This window comes from Chenopodium album, chromosome 4 (genome assembly GCF_948465745.1).
Source record: "Chenopodium album chromosome 4, dcCheAlbu1.1, whole genome shotgun sequence".
In the NCBI taxonomy this organism is placed as follows: Eukaryota; Viridiplantae; Streptophyta; class Magnoliopsida; order Caryophyllales; family Amaranthaceae; genus Chenopodium; species Chenopodium album.
This window is the reverse complement of record NC_137837.1, coordinates 1,448,592-1,476,007: the sequence shown is the minus strand read 5'-3', so window position 1 is coordinate 1,476,007 and position 27,416 is coordinate 1,448,592. Positions and strand designations below refer to the sequence as shown.

At 33.3% G+C, this 27,416-nt stretch overlaps 3 protein-coding genes and 1 non-coding gene across 4 annotated transcripts; all 4 read left to right on the top strand.

Moving 5' to 3' along the window:
• Positions 1–5,835: 5,835 nt before the first annotated feature.
• Positions 5,836–10,812, top strand: LOC145628434 (aldehyde dehydrogenase family 3 member F1-like). The gene is made up of 10 exons (XM_081680729.1): positions 5,836–6,061; positions 6,854–6,922; positions 7,091–7,187; positions 7,317–7,523; positions 8,040–8,164; positions 8,272–8,376; positions 8,496–8,662; positions 9,293–9,383; positions 9,493–9,642; positions 10,007–10,812. The coding sequence occupies exons 1-10, from the start codon at positions 5,882–5,884 to the stop codon at positions 10,265–10,267; spliced, it is 1,452 nt and encodes a 483-aa protein (XP_081536855.1). The 5' UTR covers positions 5,836–5,881; the 3' UTR covers positions 10,268–10,812.
• A 1,265-nt stretch (positions 10,813–12,077) lies between these two features.
• Positions 12,078–16,569, top strand: LOC145628435 (aldehyde dehydrogenase family 3 member F1-like). Its single transcript, XM_081680730.1, has 11 exons — positions 12,078–12,315; positions 13,148–13,216; positions 13,419–13,515; positions 13,620–13,826; positions 14,240–14,364; positions 14,470–14,574; positions 14,691–14,857; positions 15,175–15,265; positions 15,391–15,540; positions 16,109–16,414; positions 16,471–16,569. Exons 1-10 carry the CDS (start codon positions 12,136–12,138, stop codon positions 16,367–16,369), a joined length of 1,452 nt encoding a protein of 483 aa, XP_081536856.1. The 5' UTR covers positions 12,078–12,135; the 3' UTR covers positions 16,370–16,414; positions 16,471–16,569.
• Positions 16,570–17,594: 1,025 nt separating this feature from the next.
• Positions 17,595–24,254, top strand: LOC145626258 (origin of replication complex subunit 1B-like). The gene is made up of 16 exons (XM_081678692.1): positions 17,595–18,615; positions 18,886–19,021; positions 19,972–20,124; positions 20,203–20,352; positions 20,435–20,586; positions 20,660–20,759; positions 20,857–20,979; positions 21,056–21,217; positions 21,300–21,357; positions 21,505–21,683; positions 21,797–21,911; positions 22,146–22,216; positions 22,459–22,554; positions 22,824–22,900; positions 23,468–23,551; positions 23,862–24,254. The coding sequence occupies exons 1-16, from the start codon at positions 17,807–17,809 to the stop codon at positions 23,923–23,925; spliced, it is 2,529 nt and encodes an 842-aa protein (XP_081534818.1). The 5' UTR covers positions 17,595–17,806; the 3' UTR covers positions 23,926–24,254.
• Positions 20,032–20,109, top strand: LOC145629826 (small nucleolar RNA snoR28). The gene has a single exon (XR_014111960.1). It is a non-coding gene; the product is annotated as a small nucleolar RNA snoR28 (small nucleolar RNA).
• Positions 24,255–27,416: the final 3,162 nt, after the last annotated feature.

Genomic DNA, 27,416 nt, shown 5'->3' with positions numbered 1-27,416 from the left:
CACCGGTAACCGGAGGTGAAAACCGGTTACCGGTGCGGTCAACCGGATTTGGTCGCCGGTTACCGGTGTTGGCAACCGGTTTTCTCCTCCGGTTACCACCCACTTATTTCATAAAAAAAAAAAAAACTAATCGAAAACTACTTAACTCCTTTCCGCCGTAGTTGTCGCCGCCTCCACCGCTTGAGATCGCACCACCGTCGCTGCCTGAGCTCGCCGCCAATTTCTTCCCGGTAAACCCCAGATATGTGGTTGTGTGGTAAAAAAAGGTGAGTGGTTGGTGTTTGAGGAGAGAGAAAAAAAAAGGGGTCAAAGATGGGTTTGGGTTTAGTAAGGGCAAAATTGTCAGTTTGCTCAAAATGATGACGGTGTCGATAAATTTGGACGGCGGTATTTAGCATTCCACTATTTTTATTGGCACTGCCTTTCTTTATACAGTACATTTTTTTTTCTCTAATAAGCCTTATTATTATTTTTATTTATATGTTTATTTATTTTTATTTGTTATTATACTTTCAATGTTTTTAAAAAACAATGTTTGAAATTTGACACTATTATACTACCTCCGTTATAGGTTAAGTGCAACGATTAGACACTTTCCGTCTTTTCTTTATGTCAAATCGTTGCACATAACCTGTAACGGAGGTAGTAGGACTATGTATTAGTGACTTAGGGTCTGTTCTCATACGTTTATTTTTCAGTTCAGTTAGTTCACTTCAGCTCCTAATTTCCTTCTCTTATAAAATATTCAGATCAACTCAGTTTAGTTCAGCTGAGTTCAGTCAATGAGAACATACCCTTACTCCCTCTGTTTTCTTGCATTTGCATCACTTTGACCGATATATTTTTCGAGACGCAACTTTGACCATTTATATCTTTAATTGTTAATTAGTAAAAATTATAACAAAAAATATATTATGAAACTAGACATTATGACGATTCTAATGATATATTAATATAATAACTTTATTTATTTTTTAGAGGTGAAAAAATCAAGTCAACCATGGTATATGAATAATGCAAAAATCAAAGTTGTATTTAAAAAAAAAAAAAAAAAAAAAAAAAAAAACAGAGAGAGTATATAATTAAAGATATTAGTGATATACTCCATAATATGTATTGGCAAGCATAAACTCTCAATCGTGTAATTAAAAAGAACGAAGAAAATAGTTAACAGTGTCACTAATTTAATGGTCAAAAGTTAACGATAAATAAGCTAAAAATATACTCCCTCCGTGTTTTTTAAGTGTTACACTTATCAAATCCATTAAAACATTATACTTCGTACATCTCTTCTCTCATGATCCCCACCCCAACCCACTACTACTATTTTTATTATATCTCTCCTCTCACATTCAATACTTTTCAATAAACTATTAACCCCACTATCTTTCTCTTACAATTTTTTAATACTCTAATTACCCCACTTACCTCCTATTTTATTTAAGTAAATTAAATTGTCTAAAACTATGTGCTGGTTAAACTGTAACACTTTAAAAAAACACGGAGGGAGTATTCATTTTAGTAGAATTTAGCAAATACTATGTCATAAGTTAAGTTTGATGTTTAAAATGACTAGGATAAAAGTTTTATGTAAAAAAGTTGAGTTTATTTTTTATTTTTTTTAATTGAATTTCCATTTTTGGGAAAAACAATATTGTAAACATCGTATTATACAAAGGACGGGACTAAACACTTAGAGTTTAGGGGAAGAATAAGGAAAATCTTTATCCTCTGGTACCTCTAATGATGATGTAACTCTAACCTCAAGATTAGAAGACTCAACTTTTTTAATAATTAGTTATCTTGTTATTTTAATTTTACATATTCGTAAAATGTTATGTTTAATACCTATATCAATCAGATTTTACATGGGTTTAGTGTAGTAATGTACTACGGAGTAGTAGGTATATCGGCTAAGGAAATCTTTTGTATACACCCGGTTTTCAGTAATTTACTGTACATCGGGTACACTTTTGTCAGATTTAGTGTCACTTTTGTCAAATTTAGTGTCACTTTTGTCAAATTTATCAATAAAGCATAAATAACTCTTATATATGTCACGGTAACTTTTGTGCGTTTAAGTGTAACTTTTGCACATTTTATTGTCACTTTATAACGGATGCTCAGTAATTTACTGAACATCCGTTTTATTTAAAAGTTTGTGATCGGCTAATATGTCTTTCTCCCGTTAAGAAATTAATTGTTATCTTTAACTGGGCTTGAGGAGTGATGAGATTATTAGTATAGTAGGGCTAGGGTTTGTTGGTCTTGTTTCATTCTACAAACTTCGCTATCTAGCTATCCACTAAATTTACATACGTATTTAAAAAAATAAAAAATAAAAAATGTATATATAAAAAAGGAACAAAAAATAGTCAAGTACAGCTCAAAATAGAGTTGTGATCAAGATCAATCATAAATTCATAATCATCAACCATTAAAAACTAAATTTGGCGGTATCATATTCGGCAGCCTTGTCTTGATCCATAATGTTCCAACAGTAGTAAATCAACACCACAAATATATGTGTCGTATGTCTTGTCAATTTATATGTTAAGATTATTACTTACCTACGGTTTGTTTGAATATTTTAAAATAATTTTTTTATATATATATTTATGTGCTAAAATTTGTTATATATTTAGATAAAATTCCTTATATTAAAATATTATATTTTATATTTAATTAATTTAAACTGGAAAATCTCATTCGCCAATTTTGCTTGTGTGTCATTTAAATTATTTAATTCTAAAAGAAATTAATAATCTCGTATATAATTGGCTACTACTAAAATGTATTATCCTACATGGCACGCTGAAAATTAAATGTTATGTATCTCTTTAAATTACCACTCAAAAATGTAACCATTTTCGAACTAACCACCCGTTTAATTTTTTATTTTAAATTATCACCCCTTAAATTAAATAAATACTCAGATTACCACCCATTTCAAAAATCCGGTGCATTTTCTGTCTGTAGGCCCCACCTAACACTTATTTTGATCTTTTTGACTGATTTTTCTCCCAATTTTCCTCTTTAAAAACGCTCTCTATACTTTAATTCACATTCCCTTCACAAAATTCTACCAAATTTCAAAGAGAAAAATGTGAATTGAAGTTAGGAGAGCGTTTTTAAAGAGAAAAATCGGGGAAAAAAATTAGTCAAAAGGGTCAAAATAAGCGTTAGGTGGGGCCCATAGACAGAAAATCCACCGGTTTTTTGAATTGGGTGGTAATCCAAGCATTTATTTAATTTAAGGGGTGGTAATTTAAAAAAAATAATTAAACGGGTGGTTATTTTGAAAATGGTTACATTTTTGGGTGGTAATTTAAAAATTTTCCTAATATATAATATATATTAGATTAGAATATTAGGTAAATTATTGGAGTAGTATTTAATTTTCAACATAAAGAAGATTGCTTGTAAGTTGGGGTACACAACTGTGGTGTCCTGATTGATTATATGCTTGTAATTAGACCATAATTTAATGTGTACTAACAAGTTGCAACTTGTAAACTCAAGCCATTATCACCAACTAATATAATTAAGGCAAGATCATGTGCTATACCTAATCAAATGTCCCAATTGTTAAACTAACAAGAGTGAGGCAAAGCATACATTTTTGTACAATCATCAGTTGTGACTTTGATATTGACTACTCGTAGAACTTATTTGAATGAATTAAAACTTATTCTAACTACGGAGTATTCATTAAAACTATTCAAACTATTAGAAAGATACAACTTATCTACGGATTAATTATTTTTTAATGCAAATTGTGTAGAGTTATTGTAGGTAGTTTGTAGTTGGAAACAAGTTATGGGTCAAAATGTTCAATTAAAAGCATTGAACAATTCAACAAGTAAAGTGGCAACCGATCAACCGATGAATCTGATATTGTCAAATCAGAACAAGATATATAATCAATACAAAACGCAATAATAACTTTACTTAATTAGTTGGATCAATATATACATTAATTTAATCATCGGCTCATCTAGATATTATTATATTTTGTGCGGAAAAAAAAAAACAAAAAAATAAATTCATAAAAAACGTGTGTCAACTGTCTTGTCATGAATTTATGATCATGCTTTTTAGGCCTTAAATGGAGAAAAGCCAATTGCAAAATTTGAGTGAAATTATTACTATTATTTTATATACTTGGTATCATACTTCATCCATGAGACATGATTGTCTTTAATTTGCTTGTATAGGTTAGGAAACAATTCAAGACGTATGTCTTTCTTTTACGTTGTCGGTCTATTTTACTTGCAATATCTAAACATCCAACTAGTATTAAAGTAGTGTTTAGTACCCATAACATGTTTATACTCATGTTAGTAAATGTACGATAACCATAATCACGTTTACTACATAGATGGTGCGACATAATTATGTTGCAAAGATTCAACCCTTTAAGCACAAGGAAAGAAACATGACCAATAATGGATTAATTGATGTTACAAAAATGTCGAAAATTATTGTGATTTGGTGGTGCATTGTGGTTGTTTGAAAAAAGATTTGGATGGATGAACTTTAAATTTTTTGATTGCCCAAACATCATTTTGCTCATGATAAATGATGATTGAGATTTGAGAAGATGGAAAATTAAACTTAATTTGTTTAATTATGTGGCTTTGAGATTTCATTATATTAACTCTTAGGGCCTTATATATAGCTTTCATCTTGCTAAAATTAAGCCATTAGGTTTAACTCTTGTCAATTCTACTTGCGTTATAAAAAGATGAAATGTAACAATTCATATGCTTCATAACTTCATAAAAGACATTGGTAGCTACTTGTACAATTCTTACTCATAATGAGATATGGTACATTTATGTAATAAATTCTCGCATGTGCATAGGTAATAAAATAATAATAATTAATTGCCACATACTTAATTTCTTAAATTCCTTTTTTTTTTTTTTTTTTTTGAGGACTCTAGGGCACAGTTTGGTACTTTGGTTGGAAACTTGGAACATATATGAGTACAAGGGTACTCCTTTTGTATTCAAAATATTAAAAATTTTGCTTTAGTAAATAGTCGTATGTACAATATGGTACAACTCCATTCAAGATTACAATTATTACTTTAATTTACCTAGTAAAGCTTTGACTTAATGGTTAAAATTGAGCCTTTTGAATTGTCCTTCAATCTCCACAAGGGGCACAATGAGGGTAGATATTTTCCTTACCCGTGTTCTCCTACTCAATATATATACAACCTTAATTTTCAATATAGTTTTTGAAAATATTTCGATAAGTTATTTGATTTATTTTACGAAACTTATTAAAATCTATCCCGGCTATATATAGATATAAAAAAAATAATAATAAAAAAAATAAAAAAAATTAATAGAATCTCAAAAGAAATAAAATTAACATGCACTGCAATACCTTTAAATTGTACTGTTCCCAAGTACACCTATAATTAATTGTTATATATCTTATACTACGTAATTTATTTATTTATTTCCTCTCATTTGATTAATTTCGCTTAAATAAAATGAACGAAGAACACTCATGAATACACCATACACCTGCCTATCGTGTAAAGTACTTGAGAACAATTTAGTATTTGTACCACCCTATCATATGAAAGCCCAAACTGAAATATAGAAAGAGACATTTCTGGCTTTACTGCCATATAGTGATGGTTAGTTCAGGAAATTTTAAGACATTTTAGAGAGAAACTAATAAATGGTGAGGGGACTACAAAGTAGTTACACTAATTGATGAGTAATAAGACTGATAACCCATACTGTTTTAATATTTTTTTTTAAAAAAAACATACGGTTTTAATTGTTGGAACAGTATATTTATAGAGACCTATCTTCTTATTTAAGGCATAATAATCAGTTTTTTTTGTTAAAACAAAATGGAGAGAGAAGTAAAAGAACTAAGAGAATACTTTAGTTCTGGGAAAACAAGAGAAGCATCATGGAGAAAGCAACAATTGAAAGGTTTGCTCAAGTTTATGGAAGAAAGAGAAGAAGATATATTTAAAGCCCTTAAGCTTGATATTGGCAAGCACCCCGTTGAATCTTTTAGAGACGAGGTAAAAAAAATATATTTATCAGTATTTTAGCGGAGTTTGATTTGATTTAATAAATTCCTCATCTTTGATTCATCTATATTTTTCTTTATAAAAGAAAATGAGAAGGAAAAAAATAATAAAAATTGTGAATATCGTGTTATATTTATTTGGACCACTTGAGCTTAAATAGTTAAAGCCTGTTATTTTGGCATGAAATTTAGAATTTATGTGTATGTTTGTCAATATTACTTTTGTAGGTAGAGATGATAAATTAGGTCATTAGTTGTTAGAGTTTTTATGATTTTTATTTTGAAGTTGTTCAGCCCATAAACATCCTTCCCGTGCATCCGGTATCTGCGAAGACTAGGATCGGTGGTCCAACAAACCCGATCAATGGATAGATCATGCGACAAATTAAGCCTAGAGTCCCTAGACCATTCTATTTATTAATCGCGATAATCTAAAAGATGTGTTAGCCTTATCCCTTATAGAACCACAGTGAACAACCATGACCCAGGGCACAACGACTGCTGCACGTACGTGTTATTCATGGGATTCATGGGCCACACGTAAAATCGTGCAGTGGTTTCATAATTAAAATCTTGAATCATTTTTTACTTGTTGGCTGATCGATCGGTCTTGAACTAAACCAGACTGACTCAGCCAGTCCGCCTGCTCGGCTCTAGCCAATAGTTTGGTCCCTTTGCTAGGCTATGCAAGTCGTCTGTGGACGGACTGGGGCCGAAGCAGTCCACTTCTAATAGTTAGTTCTATAAAAATTGAGTTTTGTTTATTTGTGTGTTTATTTTGCAGCTAGGAACCCTGATCAAGGATATTAAGGTAGCATTGGATAACTTGGATACATGGATGTCTGGTAAAAAGGTCAGCTTTTATTTGGTCCCAATGCAAACAAAACATATGTAGCATCGTTTCGTAATTGGAACCACAATCTGAAAAGAATAAAACGTACACGAATAGACCATGTTAAATATGAGTCTGAGCTGCTTAGGTGTAGCGCGATTAATTAACCTTTTTTTTTTTATTTCGCAGATTAAATTACCACTAGCTGCATATCGTACTTCAGCAAAATTGGTGGCGGAGCCTCTTGGTGTTGTCCTCATAATAGCATCTTGGAATTTTCCATTTGGTAAAATGTTTTGATAAATATATATATGAACATAATTTGGAAAGCTAAGCTAGTATAAAGACTATAAACTATAAAGCATGGTTTTTTTTGACATGTTTTTTTTTTTTTTTTTTTTTTTGAATGGTAAAGGTTTAGCATTGGAGCCACTTATAGGTGCAATAGCAGCAGGATGTACTGCAGTGATTAAACCATCAGAATTATCCCCTGCTTCCTCTGCACTTCTCGCGAAAGCCATCCCAGCTTACGTCGATCCTGAAGCTGTTAAGGTCATTCAAGGCGGAATCGATGTGTGTGGCCAACTCTTGCTGTGTAAATGGGACAAGATCTTCTTCACAGGTCCAGTCTTTTAACTAACATCACTTAATTTTCCTTCATAGATCTACATTACTTATGGGTTATTATTGCTAGGAATAAATATTTACAATGTATTTGCTAGGTTGTAATAAATGATACTACGTGCGTATTGATTTGATAATGGTGCTTTTTTGTGTAAATTCAATCGTTACCAATTTAGGTTGACATTGTGTAAATGTGTGGTAGTGAAATTTTAGAAAATTATAAGCACAATACATACCATGTGAGATAAATTTTACTCCGTATTATTGTACCTTAGAATCTTAGATATTGATAGACTCCCTCAAAAAAAAAAAAAAAAAAAAAAATAATGGCACTAGACATTGATTGTAAAATTACGTGAATACCCTTACTAATATTACTGCCAATCAAACGTGCCGTATACACAAAACACAATTGTAAAATTACGCAAATATCCTTACCAATATTAATGCCAACCAAACGGGCCGTAAGTACGAAATGTAGCTTAGCTAACTGCAAATCAGTATATTTCCACAGGAAGTAGTCTAGTGGGACGAATTGTTATGGCTGCTGCTGCAAAGAATTTGACACCAGTAGTGTTGGAAATGGGTGGAAAATGCCCGTGTATCGTTGATTCGATATCGAATTCGTGGTTGACAGAGGTAAATTAAATCTTAATTCGTCCTTTAAGTATGTTACAGTTGTTTAACTTGCTAAAATTTGTTTATTTCATCACGATTTTTTTTTTTTTTACTAAAACAATCACCAGACTATCATTAAGCGATTGCTAGGAGGAAAATTCGGAATATGTAGCGGTCAAGTATGCATTGGAGTGGATTACATCCTTGTAGAACGAAAACAATGCTCGACTTTGGTATGATTTATTTAGAAATAATACGAATTGCACGAGTAATTTGTTTCATTTTTGACAAAATAACAATTGTTACATATTAGTACTAGTACTGATGAAGGTAAATTTGTATGAATGTTCAGGTTGAGTTGTTAAAGGACGGAATCAAGAAAAGTTTCGGGGAATTCCCAGAAGAGAATGTTGCAAGGATTGTCAACAAACATCATTTTAGGCGATTAACAGGACTTCTTGATCAATTTGGGGTCAAAAAATCTATAGTCTATGGTGGTTCATTCGACGAAGATAAGCTGTAAGTTAATATAATTTCCTGAAATTTACAATTGTTTCTCTCCGTGACTCCATATATATACGAAGAAAATGTTATACATAGTCCACTCCTAACGTTACATGTATTATTAATAACCCTATATATTATCACTTACATTAGTTGTATAGTTATACAAAAGGATAGTGTTACGTTGATAAAAGCTAGTAAAACGAGATAAAATCGATAAATGGAAGCCTAAGGCTATAGACAATAAAAAGAAACTATGAATCGTTTACTATAATAATATCGAATGAGTACCAATTGGTTGTTGGTGTATTGGTGATTGGGACTACACTTGGTAGGGAGGACCCGTGTTCGATCCCCCGTAACAACAATCGGGAGGGGACTGGATCCTAACCACCCAGAACTGATCCCCGAATCCGGATTAACCCAAAGGGTGAACCGGATAGAACACCAAAAAAAAAAAAAATATCGAATGAGTGTGTGATTATGTTGTTAATTCCTTAGTTAATCACTTGTTCTAGACTTCTAGGTAGGTTATAACTTATAACTTGTAAATTTTCTGTTAAGGGTCGATTTTTTTGTACATCTTTATCAATGAAAAATAGTTGACTAATTAAATTTTCCAAAATGAAAATTTTTGTTGAGCAGGTTTATTGAGCCAACAATATTAGTGGATCCTCCACTTGATGCTGAAATTATGACTGGAGAAATATTTGGCCCGTTGCTTCCAATAATTACGGTTTGTAAATAAAATTAATCACCCATGCATTTTGACTCATAGTAAATAAACATTCAACCAATTAAAAATTTATTAATCAAAACAATATTATTGTGATTTGTGAACACAGGTAGAGAAAATTGAAGATAGTATAAGTTTCATTAATTCAAGGCCAAAGGCGCTTGCAATATATTGTTTCACCAGCAACAACGAATTTATGCAACGAGTTACATCTGAGACATCTTCGGGTTCACTCTTGTTCAATGACACTATTGTTCAGGTTTATACTTCATCCGTTTTTTTAAATTGATACATTTGTCGATACATGATATCAAACATAAAATTTCAATTATCAATAACAAAAAAATACAAAAAGTATATACTTGTAAATTGAAATAAAACATCCGCCTAAAAAATTAGGATCCGCCTAGGTTACCATTTACCGAGCATTATAGATATATATATTAAAAAAAAAATAACATACGTGGTGTTTTGAAATAAATGATTACATAGGATATGTAACTATTTGTGCATTATTTTTCAATAAAACCTGTTCTAAGAAGTCCTCGATCCACCACTAATTGAGTTTGACATACAAAAGTCGATATATGTACTGTGTAACTTTTATTTGCTACACTATGCAGTATGCGGCTGACACGGTTCCGTTTGGAGGGGTGGGAGAAAGCGGATTTGGAAGGTACCATGGCAAATTTACATTTGACACATTCAGCCATGAGAAGCCTGTGTTGAAGAGAGCCTTATTCCCAGATTTTTGGTTCCGGTATCCTCCGTGGACCAATAAGAAGCTAGAACTCTTAAGAGCAGCATTTGCTTTCAAATACTTCAGTGTTCTCCTCATCGTTTTGGGTTTGAAGAAGGCTAAGAAACTTCCCGCCAATATTTAAGCATTCATTAAACTTAAAAGTTGTGCTACCATTATATACTAGCCTTAATACTTTTATATTTATTTAAGGAAATTTTGTGAAAAACTACCTATTATAATCCAGAATTTGCGGGAAACTACCTATTAAAAAAAATGTTGTAATTGACTACCTAATTTTTTAAAAATGTTGTAATTTACTACCTTTACGCCGGATTATGAATGAGTTTGACCAAAATTCTCCGGCGTTGACTTGGTCACATGACACTTGTGAAAGAAAAGGGTCACTAAGTGTCACGTGATGGTCACGTGACCAAGTCAACACCGGAGAACTTTGGTCAAACTCCTTCATAATCCGGCGTAAGGTAGTAAATTACAACATTTTTCGAAAATTAGGTAGTCAATTACAACATTTTTTTTAATAGGTAGTTTCTCGCAAATTCTGGACTATAATAGGTAGTTTTTCACAAAATTTCCTTTATTTAAACCGTTGTAAAAAAAAAATGTGATGTGTGAGGTGAAAACTAATCAAGGATTACGATAATAATACTCATGTGATGTGATTGTTAATTTCAAAATCTCCTTCAATTAATTAATAGGTTGTATAAGTATATGGTAAATGAATTTATTGTAATGTGTATTTTGAGAACTTTGCAAGTGTATCAAATATTGAAAATTATACACATTATTTCTAAAAGTAAAAGCTAAACGACATCCTCATTTTTTCAAGTAATGCCTGCATTTAAACATGAATGGACAAAACATATCCTCACGTGTATTCTATGCTTTTCTTCCCGCTGACTCAATATAATTAATATTCTCTCCTTCCAACAAATAAACCACCACTAACTAGGCCACCACTGATCGAGAGCGAGGTTATCTATCGACGGAATTTAAGTCGTGCTTTTTTTTAATAAAAAAAAAATGGTTGGAGGCCAATTACCTAGTTTTCTCCCCACGGATCGGAGTTTTGAATTTTTTAGGCGTTTCTTACTTCCTTTTTCATTTTTTTTACAAATTTTGTTTTTATCATAACTTTTGATCAAGAACTCAAAGTACAATGATTAATATATCATTGGAAAGCTCTGGATATCTACTTTTTAACCCAATTAGAATTAGGTCAATATCATTTCTAAATTTTAAAGATATGACTAAAGTACTAAACTCGTTCTAAAACCAATACCCTTGCACAATTTCGATCTTATCTTAAAATGAGCGAAAAAAACAGTCATGGATACACCTGCATATAGTACAGTGTACAATACTCGAGAACAACTAAAAACTACTTCCTCTATTCTTTATTACTTGACCCGCTTTGACTTTTATACTATTCACCACCCCTCCTTTGACCGTCTTTTGTGAATAATATGTAAGGAAAAATATATTCATGTATGATCTTTTTGGATTCATCTCAATAAGTACTATCATAATATATAACTTTATAATTTTTACTTATAGATAATTTAAGTTATTGATCGTTAAAGTTTTGCATTGGCAAGCGTGATAAAAGAAACAGGTCAAGTAAAAAAGAACAGAGGAAGTACATATTTGTCGTGAAAAAAAAAAAAAAAAAAAAAAAGAACACTAATTATTATTTGTACTAGCTTATCATATGATTGCCTAAAAAATAAGCTTATCATATGAAAACCTAACCTGAATTGTAGAAAAAGACATTACTGCCATACAGTGATGGTTAGCTCAGGAAATTGTAAGAAATCATAGAGAAACTAATAAATGGTGGGTGGGGTGACGTACTACAAAGTAGTTACACTGATGATAAATGAGTAATAAGAGTGATAACCCATACTCTTTTAAAATTTGTAACAGTATATTTATAGAGACCTATCTTCTTATTACTCATTCATAATAATCAGTTTTTTTTGTTGTAACAAAATGGAGAGAGAAGTTGAAGAACTAAGAGAGTACTTTTGTGCTGGGAAAACTAGAGAAGCATCATGGAGGAAGCAACAATTGAAAGGTTTGCTCAAGTTTGTCAAAGAAAGAGAAGAAGATATACTTAAAGCCCTTAAGCTTGATATTGGCAAGCACCCCGTCGAAGCTTTCAGAGACGAGGTACAAAAATACAAGTATATATATCAATGTTTTAGCGGAACTTGATTTGATTTAATAAATTCTGTAGTTAAACTTGACTTTTTTTTTTTTTTTTATTTTTAAAGAAAGTGGAACTTGATTTGATTTAATAAATACCTTATTTCGATCTATATTTTTCTAAAAAAAAAAAGAGGAAAATGAGATTTGTGAAAATCGTGTTATATTTGGACCACTTGGGCTTTAATAATTAAAGCCTTTTCTATAGGCTTTAATAATCATATTGGGTTCTTGACATGAGATTGAGTATTTATGTGTATGTTTTACAACATTATTTTTGTAGGTAGAGATGATAAATTAGGTCATTAGTTGTTAGAATTTTTATGGTTTAATTTTAAAGTTGTTATGTACTTATGCCCATAAAATCCTTCCCATGCATCCAATGTCTACAAAGACTAGGATCACGATGGTCCAACTGACCCGATCAATGGATCATGTGACAAACTTAGCCTAGCCCATTCTATTTATTAATCGCCATAATCTAAAAGGTGTGTTAGCCTAATAGACTACAGTGAATTGAACAACCCTAACCAAAGGCATAACGCGTGTCTGCTATGAGCCACACGTAAACTCGTGCAATGTTTTAAAAATTGAAATCTTGAATATATTTAACTTGTTGGCTGATCGGTCTTGAATTAAACCAGACCGATTCAGCCAAGTATGTTTGCCTGGCTCTAGCCAATAGTTTGGTCCCTCTCCTAGGTTATACCCATCGGCTGGGCCGATCCAGTCCATTGATAATAATTAGTTTGGTACAAACTGATTTTGTTTGTTTGTTTGTGTGTTTATTTTGCAGGTAGGAACCCTGATCAAGGATATTAACATAGCATTGGATAACTTTGATAAATGGATGTCTGGTAAAAAGGTCAGCTATTATAGTTCCCAATGCAAACAAAACATGAAAACATAAATAGCATTATTATTTCATCATTGAATCAACAATGAGTAAAATAACACGTACACGAATAGATCATGTTAAATACAAGCCTGAGCCGCTAGAGATACTAGCATCAACATTAATATAGCGCGAATAATTAACCCTTTTTTTTTTTTAATAAATTTCGCAGATTAAATTACCATTAGCTGCATATCGTACTTCAGCAAAACTGGTCGCGGAGCCCCTTGGTGTTGTCCTCATAATATCATCTTGGAATTTCCCATTTGGTAAAAAGCCTAGATAAATATATGAACATTTGGTAAGCTGCTAGCCTAGTAAATATATATTCAAAACATGGTTTGTTAACATATTTATTTTTTCAATGGTGAAGGTTTAGCATTGGAGCCACTTATAGGTGCAATAGCAGCAGGATGTACTGCAGTGATTAAACCATCCGAATTATCCCCTGCTTCCTCTGCTCTTCTCGCGAAAGCCATCCCAGCTTACGTCGATCCTGAAGCTGTTAAGGTCATTCAAGGCGGAATCGATGTGTGTGGCCAACTCTTGCTGTGTAAATGGGACAAGATCTTCTTCACAGGTCTAGTCTTTTAACTACTATCACTTATTTTTTCTTCATAGATCTACATTACTTAGTACCGTGTCGGTTATTGCTAGAAATAAATATTTACAGTTAGTTTGATAGGTTATAATAAATGATGCTTAGTACCAAGTACGTATTGATTTAATATTGGTGCCTTTTTTGTGTAAGTTCAATCGTTACCAATTTAGGATTGGCGTTGTGTGAGTGTGTGGTAGTGAAACATTAGAAAATTATAAGTACAATACATTGTACAATACCATGTGAAATTAAATTATTACTGTACTTTAGATATTGACATTAGACGTTGATCGTAAAATTACGCCAATACCCTTACTAATATTATTGCCAACCAAACGTGCAATAAGTAAGAAATGTAGCTTAGCTAACCGCAAATTGGTATATTTTCATAGGAAGTAGTCTAGTGGGACGAATTGTTATGGCTGCTGCTGCAAAGCATTTGACACCAGTAGTGTTGGAGCTTGGTGGAAAATGTCCATGTATCGTTGATTCGATATCGAATTCATGGTTAACAGAGGTAAATTAAATCTTAACTCGTTCTTTAAGTATGTTACAATTGTTTAACTTGCTAAAATTTGTTTCATGCTTTTTTTTTTTCTTTGGTTACTAAAACAATCATTAGATTATCATTAAGCGATTGCTAGGAGGGAAATTCGGAATATGCAGTGGTCAAGTATGCATTGGAGTGGATTACATCCTTGTAGAAAGAAAACAATGCTCGAATTTGGTATGATTTATGTGGAAATAATACGAAATGCACGATAAATTTCTTTCATTTTTGACAATATAACAATTAGTACGTACATACTACTTAATGTATGATAATTTTGTATGTATGTTCAGGTTGAGTTATTAAAGGCTGGAATCAAGAGAAGTCTAGGGGAATACCCCGAAGAATTTGTTGCAAGAATTGTCAACATACATCATTTTAGGCGATTAACAGGACTTCTTGATGAATTTGGAGTCAAGCAATCTGTAGTCTATGGTGGAAGATTCGACGAAAATAAGCTGTAAGTTAATTTAATTTCCTGAAATTTACTTAGTGTTACTTTGATATGAGTTTATGAAATCAAAATAGATAAACAAAACCCTAATATAGAGGGATTAAAAACCCTTTATTTGTACAGGTATATATATACAAGTATTACGTGGTAGATTTACTATAATAATATCGAATAAAATGTGATTTTATCGTGAATTCCCTAGTTAATCTACTAGTTCTAGTCTTTTTACGTAGGTTATAATTTACATAATTTTGTTACTGTATAAATGAGAATATAGTTGGCAAATAATCCAATTGAAATAATAACTTTAATTTGTTGAGCAGGTTTATTGAGCCAACAATATTAGTGGATCCTCCACTTGATGCTGAAATTATGACTGGAGAAATATTTGGCCCGTTGCTCCCAATAATTACGGTATGTAAATAAATAAAATCACCCATGCATTTGACTCATAATAATAAATTAATTACAACTATTAATTTATTGAAAAAATTATTAGTCAAAATAATAAACGATATTATTGTGATTTGTTAAAACAGGTAGATAAAATTGAAGATAGTATAAACTTCATTAATTCAAGGCCAAAGGCGCTCGCAATATATTGTTTTACTAGCAACAATAAATTCATGCAACGAATTACATCCGAGACATCATCGGGTTCACTCATGTTCAATGACACAATTGTTCAGGTTTATACTTTTTATAATTCATCCATTTTTATTATTGTCATAATTGTCAATGCATGATTTCAAACATAGCTTTAATTTTCAATATGATTATCAATTAAAAAAATAATACGGAGTATAAAAAAGTTTATGATTGAAAAATACGTGACTACGGGCCTGTTCTCATTGACTGAACTGAACTGAACTGAACTGAACTGAACTGAACTGAACTGAACTGAACTGAACTGAATATTTTATAAGAGAAGGAAATTAGGAGCTGAATTGAACTCAGCTGAACTGAACTGAGCTGAGCTGAACTGAATTTCAACGTAAGAGAATAGGCCCTACTTGTACATACTCCATAGAGTTTCGAATTTAATTTCAATCTCACGGCCAAATGATAGATGTTACCAAAACATTATTGATCGAAAAACATATGTTATAACTTATAAATCATATAAAACTCTTAAGATTTATGAATTGTTTTTTTTATTTATAATCATGCACACTAATTATAAAAATTCCTCGATCCACCACTAATGTTAACATGTATACAAAAGTCGTTGTAACTTTTATTTGTTATACGATGCAGTATGCGGCTGACACGGTTCCGTTTGGAGGGGTGGGAGAAAGCGGATTTGGAAGATACCATGGAAAATTTTCATTTGACACATTCAGCCATGAGAAGGCTGTGCTGAAGAGAGCCTTATTCCCAGATTTTTGGTTCCGGTATCCTCCTTGGACCAATAAGAAGCTAGAACTCTTAAGAGCGGCATTTGCTTTCAAATACTTTAATGTTCTCCTCATCGCTTTGGGCTTGAAGAAGGCTAAGAAAATTCCAACCAATATTTAAGAATTAAAATTCAAAGTTGTGTTATCATTATATACTAGTATTAAACCAATATTTAAGAATTAAAATTCAAAGTTGTGTTATCATTATATACTAGTATTAAATCCAATCCGTACGATGCATGATGTGAAAAAAAAAAAAATAGTGATTACAATCCTTATTTTAATATTTATATATGATGTGATTGTTAGTTCTATTCAAAATCTCCTTGAATTAATTAATAAGTTGTATACATATATAATTAACTATATGATAAATGAATTTGATTGAAAAGTGTAATTTACAAATTAAACTTTGCAAGTGTATGAAACATTGAAACTTATGGATGTTTGGATTATTTAGAAAAAGTTATACTTTATTTACCTATAACAATCGTTATTAGCCACTTGTTGGAAAATTTCATATCGTTGGTTAATTATACTTGGACACATATTATAATTAGGGAAAAACTCAATCATACAAACTAAGGGACTGTTCATATTTACTGAGCTGAACTGAACTGAACGAATTGGAGCTGAATTGAACTGAATTGAACTTATTGGAGCTGAACTGGGCTGAAATGAATATTTTATGAGAGAGGAAAATTAAGAGCTGAGCTGAACTGAACTGAACTGATTGGAGCTGAACTGAACTGAACTGAACTGAAATTTAATAAATGTAACATACCCTAATACACACAAGAAAAAAATAAAAAGTAGCGACACATACATGACATAAATGTACATGACAAACTTGAATGTTAAGAATTGTGGTATGTATTGACAAGCAATATTATCAAGGTGTAACATATACTAAATTCACCCAAATTTAAATGGTTACATTCTACCTATCAAGGATAAATATTGATCAAATGTTCAATCAAAATCATCAAATACATTGTATACTTCCTTTCACAAAAACATCAAAATATTTATTTTTTTTAAAAAATCAAAATATTGTAGAGCACGAAGTATTTTGTAAGTTCTTGTTTAATTCATTTCAATCAGTAGAGAATACAATAATTTTACCAATTTCATATGACTATTTATATATGTGGCTGATCATATAACGTGATTAGAATTATTCCATTAAGAGTTATTTGAATGGTTAGGGATTACTCGATTGATCTTTTGTTTTTTGTTTTTTTTTTTTTTTTAGTTTTTTTTAAGAACGATTGATCTTTTGTTAGCGCTGAACTATTTTAGTAAATCCGGAGACAAAAGAGTAGAAAGAGGAGTTTTGAAAATAAAATAAAATAAAAAAAATCCACTAAATTTGGACTTTAGTCAAAGCCCAACGGCTCAATGTTCTAAAGGTAACCCTGATATAAAAGGAAGGCTAATTTTCCCGCCAAATTTCAGTCACTCACTCTCTTCCTCCTCAGCTCTATCTCACCTTCTTCCTCCATTTTCTCTCTCCTAATTTCACATTCTTGTCAATACATTCATTTTCAGAGCTTCAATGGCGGAAACTCCGATCAAAATCAATAAACAATCAGATCTTAAAAGCAAATCAAAATCCCCAATTTCACCTTCTTTTCTCTCTCCTCAAACCCCTAATACTCAAACTCCATCTCGCCGTTTTTCCCGTCTTGTTTCATCACCGATTGAATCAACTCCACCTCGTCGATCTTCTCGTCGATTAGCGCTTAATTCCGATGATTTTTTCCCGACCCCAGAAAAACCCATCAATCAATTACCCCCCAAAACCCTAGAAAAATCTCCCAAAACCCCCAAATCTGCTAAAAAATCCAAATCTAGTAGTACCCGGATTGAGAAGGTATCCCTAGAATCAATTCAACCAAAGTCTCCTGCCTTGTCTGAAAAAAGGAAGAGAAATGGAGGGGTTGAATCGGAAAATGTTGCAAAAACTCGAGCTCGAGCTCGAAATGTGCCTAAGAAAAGGGTCTATTATAAGAAAATAAAGTATGATGAGAGTGAATTTGCAGTGGGGGATGATGTTTATGTGAAGAGGAGAGAGAATGCGAGCTCCGATGAGGAGGACCCTGAGGTGGAGGAATGTAAGATGTGTTTTCGAGGCGGAAAGGCGGTGATGGTCGAGTGTGACGATTGCCTTGGTGGGTTTCATTTGAAGTGCTTAAAGCCTCCATTGAAAGAGATTCCTGAAGGTGATTGGATGTGTGTGTTTTGTGAGGCTAAGAAATTGGGGAAGGAGGTTGAGCTTCCTAAGCCACCAAAGGGAAAGAAGAGAGTTAGAACTTTGAAAGAAAAGCTTCTTACAAGTGATTTGTGGGCTGCTAGGATTGATAGGTATATTGTCTTTTGATTTTTTTACAGCATTGTTTGTTTAATGGTTTTGTGTCTTGAATTTGATAAATAATTATATGTGGGATAAAGGTAGTAGTTTGATGATTTGGTTTCTGAATTTGATCAATAATTATATGTGGGATAAATTAGTAGTTTGATGATTTGGGTGTTGAATTTGATTCAGTAATTATATGTGGGATAAAGGTAGTAGTTTGATGAATTGGTCTTTGAAAGGTTTTGAAATGTGGCTGAGCTTTTGGTGATATTGTGCAGTATATGGAAAGAAGTGGATGGAACCTTTTGGTTTCGGGCACATTGGTACATGATCCCGGAGGAGACTGAAGCTGGGAGACAGCCACATAATTTGAGGCGAGAGCTTTATCGTACCAATGATTTTGCTGATGTAGAGGTAGGATGAGTTGGATTTCGAATTCCTGTGCATTTTTTGTTTCATTTTGTCAACATGGGTCTCTAGTTGGTAGGAGAATGATGGAGTGATATGATGTATGAAAGATCGTAATACTTTTATTCAACAGACAAGAGAGGAACCTCTAAATTTGGTTCTATTTTAAAAGGCTCACAATGGCTACTACAAATCTACTATGAAAGCATCCAATATCAGAAGGATAAGCGAATTAGAGATGGATATGTAGAATCTTAACTCACCTGATCCATTAAGATCAAAATAAAGTTGAATTAGTCATCACATTAATATAGAAGATGCCTGTTGCCTATGTTTGAAGATAGATGAATATCTACTGGGATGTTTAGTGGATCGAACTTGTTTGGGTACCTGATATTCTTCAAGAGTAATGCCAAAGTCACTACTCATAGCATTCTAGTAAGATAGTGATGAGGTGATTCCACCTCAGTAGTTCCCATTTTTATACATAGGATTTCTAATGAGGCAGACCGTATAGCTTGTTTTATAATTCCCATAGCTATTTTGTTAAAGGTTTCATCTCAAAATCCCTAACCTGGAAATATTGACTAGTGCTGAAACTTTAGATAAATTTTCCATAGATCCCTTGGAATGATTTTTGGGAAATAGATATTATGACTGATTAGTCCACTAATGTCAAATGAAATACATGTTTGTATTGTGTCCCCAAGTCCAACATTTGAACAAATTGCTTATAGAAAAGATAGTAAGGTTGTGATTCTGATATGCTAGCCAGTGTTGCATCCTATTTTGAGCCATCTCTCTGATTAGTATTTAGGACTTTTGCATAGTAGTTTGCATTGCTGCCTCTCAGCTAGTGTATATAATGACTTTTATTTGTATAAGTAAAAAGTGCAGATTACTCGGATTTGTGTTATGTATTTGAGTCTTAACTTTCTGCATAACTGCTGCTGCAGATGGAGTCTGTATTTAGGCATTGTTATGTATTCAGTCCAAAAGAGTATGCTAAGGCCCAAAATGAAGGGGATGATGTCTTCTTTTGTGAGTATGAATATGACATACGTTGGCATTCTTTCAAGCGGCTTGCAGAGATAAATGATTTAGAAGAGGTAAGCCTTCAATAAGTTCAGTGCCCAGTGGCCAGAGGCTGTTTGAAGCTTGACAGTACCTTATTTTTCATTTAACAGGATGAAGATAATGATGATGATGATAGTGCTAGTGATGAAGATTGGAAATCTACAAAGGACTTAGAGTATGAGTCAGAGGAGGATATGGACTTTGAGGAGGAGATTGAAAGGAGAAAATCTTCTGGTCCATCATCTCAAGAGTTAGCTGCTGTATGGTCAAGATTCTCTTAACTAAATTTGCTCTACTTCCTACTTGACTAAATTCAATCCATCTAATCCTAATTTATAACAGAATTCAAGGAAGGGACGCATCTTTGGACTTCAGAAAATAGGTACAAAGAGTATTCCGCAGCATGTAAGATGTCATAAACAAACAGAACTTGAAAGGGCCAAACAGACACTGCTGTTAGCAACTTTACCGAAGTCACTTCCCTGCCGCAACAAGTATGCATAAGCTGAATGTTTTGCTCCACTCTGTCTATTTTTTCACTTCTTACTGATATATGTTTTTACTCAGAGAAATGGAAGAGGTCTCTGCATTTATAAAAGGTGCTATATGTGATGATCAATGTCTTGGACGTTGCCTGTACATTCATGGTGTTCCTGGGACTGGAAAGGTAAAGTAATTGCATCGGCACCTTTTCCCTTCTCTAAGATTTTTGATGCACCAAATATTATCACATCTGCTCAACCTTCACTTGTATCATGTTGCAGACTATGAGTGTACTTGCGGTGATGAGAAGCCTTAAGTCTGAACTTGAGTCTGGCAGTATTAAACCCTACAGTTTCATAGAGATTAATGGTCTGAAACTAGCTACGGCAGAGAACATATACAGGGTATGCTGTTGCAAAAGCTCCTTGATCAACATACCATACTTGTGGCCTAACATCTGAACTCAAAATTTCCTAACAGGTTATTTATGAAGCACTGAGTGGACATAGAGTCAGTTGGAAAAAGGCCCTGCACTTACTCAACGAGCGTTTCTCAGAAGGGAAACAAGTAGGCAAAGGACAGAACAAACCATGCATTCTTCTCATTGATGAACTTGATCTTCTTGTAACCAGAAACCAATCGGTAACTTTTACACCTTTATATATTCTAGTAGCTCTACTTTGTCATTAGGAAACTAATTTTTTGGCCCTTCCTTTTGTTTCAGGTTCTTTATAACATTCTTGATTGGCCAACTAGACCAAATTCCAAGCTCATTGTGATAGGTAGAATTTTGCTTGTAATTCTCACTTCTCAGGGCTTAGACTTGGTTCTGATGTGCGAAAATTCATTCCTTTTCTGCTGTGGCATAATGTCTCGAATGAAAGTAGTGGCAATCAATACTCACTCCATAATCCATACTATGCTTGCAGGAATAGCTAATACAATGGACCTTCCTGAGAAATTGCTTCCTCGTATCTCAAGTCGTATGGGAATACACAGACTCTGTTTTGGCCCCTATACCTTCCAGCAACTTCAAGAAATCATAATGAGCCGGCTTAAAGGAATTGATGCTTTTGATAAGCAAGCTGTGGAATTCGCTTCTAGAAAGGTCATTATAATTGCCTTGTTGAAAGTTGTCGCATCTAGATGTACTTTTTTCTCTATCATTGTATCTTCTTTACCGTATACTGTGATGATATTCAAGTCAATTTTTGTAATCAGGTAGCTGCTATTTCTGGAGATGCACGTAGGGCTCTGGAGATATGCCGCCGTGCAGCAGAAATTACAGATTACCGTATCAAGAATCAGGTCACTCCAGCTGATACGGCTTCTGCTGGTACATACTATTCCAAATTCAAGAATATGTGTTCAAAATTCAGATTATGAAAGATAGAAAGCTGTGTTCTCTGTGATTTTTTATTATCTTGACGCCCTACCCTTGAATCATGTCCTGTTTCACTTTGTCAAATGACCAAATCTAGCTTACCACTGGCTTTACTAGTTCTATTCCTTTTCATATGATCCTCATTGAATCACTTTTGATGACTTCATTATGTTTATCGATTCTCAGGGGAAGCACATGTTGGGATGGCAGAAGTTGAAGCAGCCATACAGGAAATGTTTCAGGCACCTCACATTCAAGTGAGTGAAATTTAATGCACAATTGTTGGAGTTAAAAATTCAAAGCAACTTTTTTTTTACCAGCTCAAACACATCATATTTGGGTCATTTTCATCTTTCTCTGATTGCACTTCCTGAATTTGATGACCCCTTATCCCCTTCTGCTTGCTGAGTTGTCGGAGGAACCCTGTTGCTGCACCCTAAAGCATGTGAATATTCTTCTGATGACATTTCTTAACAATAATTTTTTTTTGATTTAATAGGTGATCAGGAGCTCCTGCAGATTGGGAAAGATATTTTTGGCGGCTATGGTGCAAGAGCTTTACAAGACAGGAATGGCCGAGACCACCTTTGAAAAGGTTGGATTCTTCAGACCGTTGACATCTTTTGCTATGTTGCGTATCATCATTTCCTAAACATTGTTTTATTAGCTCTAAAAATTGTGATGTACAACTGCTCATTATAGTAACTGTTGTCCTGTCATATTATCTTTGAGATTGAGCCAATGAAAAGCCTCCATACAAACAAACTCTGGATCACCCACACATCTGTGAGAAATGATAAAACTGGAGGCAAGACACAGTACAACCTTTTTGAAATGATTTATTTTTCTTCATTATTTATGCAGCTGGCTTTCACGGTTTCTTGCTTTTGTACAAGCAATGGTGAGCAATTTCCTGGATGTGATGTTCTCTTAAGAGTTGGGTAAGTACTAATATCTGTTGCTCATTTTATTGTATTCCCTTTTTCCAATTTGGTGCTTTGGTGCTCCGAGGGTTTTAGTCCATGATGATATTCTTTGCCTTTTGTAAGTTGTCCTTGAACTTATACAGCCAGTCAATCACTGCTGAATGATGAATTCTTAAACAATCTTGAACTACCTTGGGAAAGAACTAGCCAAACTATCCATTACTAGATTACCAAACATATATTTCCTATTTTTCTAAAAGGCCAAATTCTATTTTTGGCCTTTCCCAAAATAATAGGCACCCGATTTAGTAAACTAAAATTTAGACATTCCTGTATTATCCTGAAAGATACCTTTCACCAAGGATTCAAAAGAAAGGCTGTATAGTAAGGTGGAAACATAGTGGTGAATATTGAAGGAGGGATCCATTTTTGTAGAGACCGGACAATCAATTGTGACCTGTTAATTGGGGATGGAGGGAGTATCTTACTTGAAGAGGGACTGCAGTGATACTTCTACTCGTTCCTTCTTTTAGTATACTGAGGTTGCTAATACCTTGACTAACTCTATCTGGTTTCACACAGCTGTAAACTCGGTGAATGCAGAATCATCCTTTGTGAGCCAGGTTCCAGGCACCGGTTGCAGAAGTTGCAGTTGAATTTCCCTAGGTAAGCTTCAGTACACATTGTCTAATAATATCAATCTACTGTTACTTGTTTGCAAGGCTTTGTATTAAGTACTTTCTGATATTCTTACAAACTATAGTATCCGCGTTTGAATTGCAATTCAAACTCAGACTGCTAAATTGGTTTTCTTAGCTCCACTCCCTCTGCTTTCGATATATATCTGAATACTAGAAGCAACACAGCATAAGTCATCAAATGTTTTTTTTTACCACTGTAGTTTAAGTCAAGTGCAAGTTACATAGCCTGTATGTTTTCTAACTCGGTTTTTTTTTTTTCTGCTTCTAATTATCAGCGATGATGTGACATTTGCTCTAAAGGACTGTCAGGAGATTCCATGGCTAGCAAAATACTTATGATTGAAGAATGGTGATTTTCATCAGTGGTATTCAGCTGCGTTGCTTCTAGTATTCATCTTAATTAATCGATGGAGAATCGAGTTCATCTGAACTTCAGCATGTACTTGTATCTAGTTTATGCATTGATCGGTAAACAAGAAATACAAAATTTTGTTAGCTTTCTAAGTTAAATAGGGAGGACTTACGAGTTTCAGGGAACACAAATGTATCATTTGAGGTGTTAATGTACGTGAAACAAGGGATAGTGAAGTATAAAAATTGCTCCCTTGCCTTTGTAGATTTGCTTAAATAAAGGATTTTTTTTATCAAAATTTATTAAAACGCTCATTTGTTTAGTTCAAATCCCCTTATACATCACCAGAAATTTCTAAGCTATTGTTGTAGATGAACATTTTCAGCATAATATTATTATAATTAGTACGAGTAGCGTTAGTAATATGAAATTTACATGCTACACTAGGGTGCACTATGCTCATTAGTCATTATGCACCCGGTGTGAAATCACAGAGGTAGCTTTTGAAAAAAAATAATTAGACAATTCATCTCAATTGAAGGGCATTTCATAGCTTTCAAAATTAAATATCCCAATGTTTGCAATTTACTAATTTTGATTAATTTTAGAGAGAAATTTAGTGTTTGTAAGAGAGAAGTTTCTAGAAAGCAAATTTGAGGAGCAAGAAATTCATAAAGCAATACTAACAGATCTTATCTTACGTGTATGAGTTTTATTTATTTATTTATTTTTATTTATTATAATATGAGTAAAGTGTATGAACTTTTCATAGGAGAAATAAATTATAAAAGAAAAAAAGAAGTGTAACGCGACACAAAGTAAAGCTACTTGAGATCAGCTCAATCAAACACTGTAAAAAAAAAAAAATCGAGTCAAAATAATAACATGTCAAGTCGAGCTACATGAACTCGAAAATCATAAGAAATATAGCACCCCCTAAGGCCCTAAGTAGTAGAACACTCCCTAATTATGTATCTAAGAAGCCAATGCCCAATTGCCAATCCCAATTTCAAAGACGCGCGCTAACTCTCTCTTATTCTTTTTCAAAAACGATTAAAAACTTGGAATAATAACAAAAGCAGAGTTTGTTACAATTTGTTGCCTCATTTTCTCTCTCTAAACTCTTCCACTTCTTTCTCCACAATCAGCTAATCAAATCCACTCAACTTCTCTCTCTACAATCAGCAACTCAAATACACTTAACTTCTCTCTCTAAACCCAGGTAATTGACAATGGAGGAGAAATTCCGTGCTAAAATCACTGAAACAGAGGAGAAGACTGCAGTTTCTCAAGAAACAGAGAAGAAGGCGACAATTTCTCGAGAAACAGAAAAGAATCAGAAGAAAAACTCTCAAGAAATCGCTGAAACGGAGGAGATGAAGGTAATCGCTGACGAAAAATCGGATGATCAGAAAACAGAGACAAAAGAGGTGAACTCTGAAAAAACAGAGGAGAAGACGATTTCTCCAGAAGATGCTGCTAAATTGGCCGAGAAGAGGAAGATGATTGCCAAAGGAAAAGCTCCAATGGAGGATACCAGACCTGATAAAGCCGCTAAAATGAAGGATATTCAAGAAACAGAGAAGAACCAGACCGCTGAAATGGAGGAGATGGAATTATCTCCAGAAGAAGCCGCTAAAATTGCGAAGAGGAAGATGATCGCTAAAGGAAAAGCTCCAATGACGGAGGAAGAAGAACAGCTTACAGAGGTTAATGTTGAATATTGTGATGATGATTTTGACGATTATGAAGATTTATACGACGAATTTCTCGCGGATCCTAATTCGGAATCTGATACTGACGAATTAAAAACTGCTAGTAAGTTTTCTGGATTTATTTTACAGTTTTATTATCTAATTGAATAAACCTAGGGTTAGTAATTGAGGAAAATAACCATTTCATGATCTATGTATGATTTAATTGAACAACCTAGGGTTCGTATAAAAGTGTTTGATCAAAGATTATTATTGGTTAAATTGAAAAAATCGCAGTGTATTTTTTTATATAAGCATGCAATAAATTTGGTTTTGTTTTAATGTGCCAATTGAATTTATTTCCTATAATGTGTAATAGCCAATTATCTAATGCGTTAATGATTTTATTAATTTCAAGCTTTAACAATTAAATGTTACAGTAACTAGTTTTCTCGAGGAAATTAAAAAATCGAGAGAGAGATTAATGGATGGTTGATGTTATAATTCATCAAATGATTGATGTCAATATATAAATTACATGTTGTGCTACATCACATGTTACACGGACTCGAAAAAAAGTGTCAAATAGAATTCTAGTGTCTGGCTTGAAAATTTAGAAATTAAAACACGCGAAAACTCTTTTAATTTCGAGATTTGGATACATTGGTACGCGAAAACAACAAGCAATCATATATAATTATATACATACCTAAGTAGTAGTATTATTTTACAGTAAGAAATATGGAACTTAATATTTAGTACGTGTTTATGCTTGATTTTTTCAGTTAGTTGGAGCCTTGCTGAAGATTTTTTTCAGAAAATTGGAGCATCGACTGTTTACTGGTATTTCAGAAAAGCTCTTGAATCCGGAAACCTTGAAGTTGTCAGTCGTGATGAGCTCGAACCACATCGACCTTTTGCCGGGATTCTGATGATATTCGGTGTGCATTGCCACAAGAAGGAAAAGGGGAAAGAAGTGGTGCTGACAATTCTAAGGGAATTCATGATAGGTGATGGATTGAGGAAGTGTGATGTAATTGGTTTCGTTAACAAGTATGATATAGGAGAGACTCATCAGGCAGCCCTGCAACGCGCTATGTTTTTAGTGATGTGCATTTTTGAGGAGGCGGGTAAGGTTAATGAACCTGCAAAACTGGTTGCTGAGGCTATGTTAGATGCTTATGATATAGGGATTTGGGGTGATGAAGTTTTCGGTACTATATACCGTTTTTTGAGGTCTCCATACAAGACTTTAGTGGTGGTTGGATTGGTCTTAGTGACTTCCTTGGCATTGTTTTGCAAAGACAGAAACAGTCCTGAATTGTCCAAGGTCATCCACCAAAACAAATTCGTTGAAGTCGTGCACAAGATGGACACAGCTAAACTCGAAGAAGAAGTCGTGATGCGTGTAACAGCCTGTGTTGATGCCCTTGATGATATGCCCAAGCCATTAGACAGTTCGTCGTCTGATGAATGAATCACGTATATACCTGCTGTAGAGAATAAGCTAGCTGATAGATGTTGTTAACTGTATAGTAAGATCGAGTACGTATAACCTTAGGACATGTTTGCTGATGATGTAGTCAGCCTGCTACCAAACATTAATTCTTTCTAGCTGTTATTGCTTTGTTTAGGTTCAATATCATGGTATAAAAGTATATAGTATATAGTTTCTGTTATTAGCTGTTTTGCTCAAGTATAATGTTGCATTGATGTACCTAATGAATGGTATATACCGCTTTATTTGTGAGATTCATGATTATAGATCTTAACTTTTGTATGCT

Bases quoted from the DNA above. Each gene is read 5' to 3' on its own strand.
- LOC145628434 (XM_081680729.1), top strand. From the start codon at position 5,882: ATGGAGAGAGAAGTAAAAGAACTAAGAGAATACTTTAGTTCTGGGAAA. The intron at 6,923-7,090 runs GTCAGCTTTTAT...TTTATTTCGCAG, and splicing joins CATGGATGTCTGGTAAAAAG to ATTAAATTACCACTAGCTGC. The intron at 8,663-9,292 runs GTAAGTTAATAT...TTTGTTGAGCAG, and splicing joins TCATTCGACGAAGATAAGCT to GTTTATTGAGCCAACAATAT.
- LOC145628435 (XM_081680730.1), top strand. From the start codon at position 12,136: ATGGAGAGAGAAGTTGAAGAACTAAGAGAGTACTTTTGTGCTGGGAAA. The intron at 13,217-13,418 runs GTCAGCTATTAT...TAAATTTCGCAG, and splicing joins AATGGATGTCTGGTAAAAAG to ATTAAATTACCATTAGCTGC. The intron at 15,266-15,390 runs GTATGTAAATAA...TTGTTAAAACAG, and splicing joins CGTTGCTCCCAATAATTACG to GTAGATAAAATTGAAGATAG.
- LOC145626258 (XM_081678692.1), top strand. From the start codon at position 17,807: ATGGCGGAAACTCCGATCAAAATCAATAAACAATCAGATCTTAAAAGC. The intron at 19,022-19,971 runs GTAGGATGAGTT...CTGCTGCTGCAG, and splicing joins ATGATTTTGCTGATGTAGAG to ATGGAGTCTGTATTTAGGCA. The intron at 20,980-21,055 runs GTATGCTGTTGC...ATTTCCTAACAG, and splicing joins CGGCAGAGAACATATACAGG to GTTATTTATGAAGCACTGAG.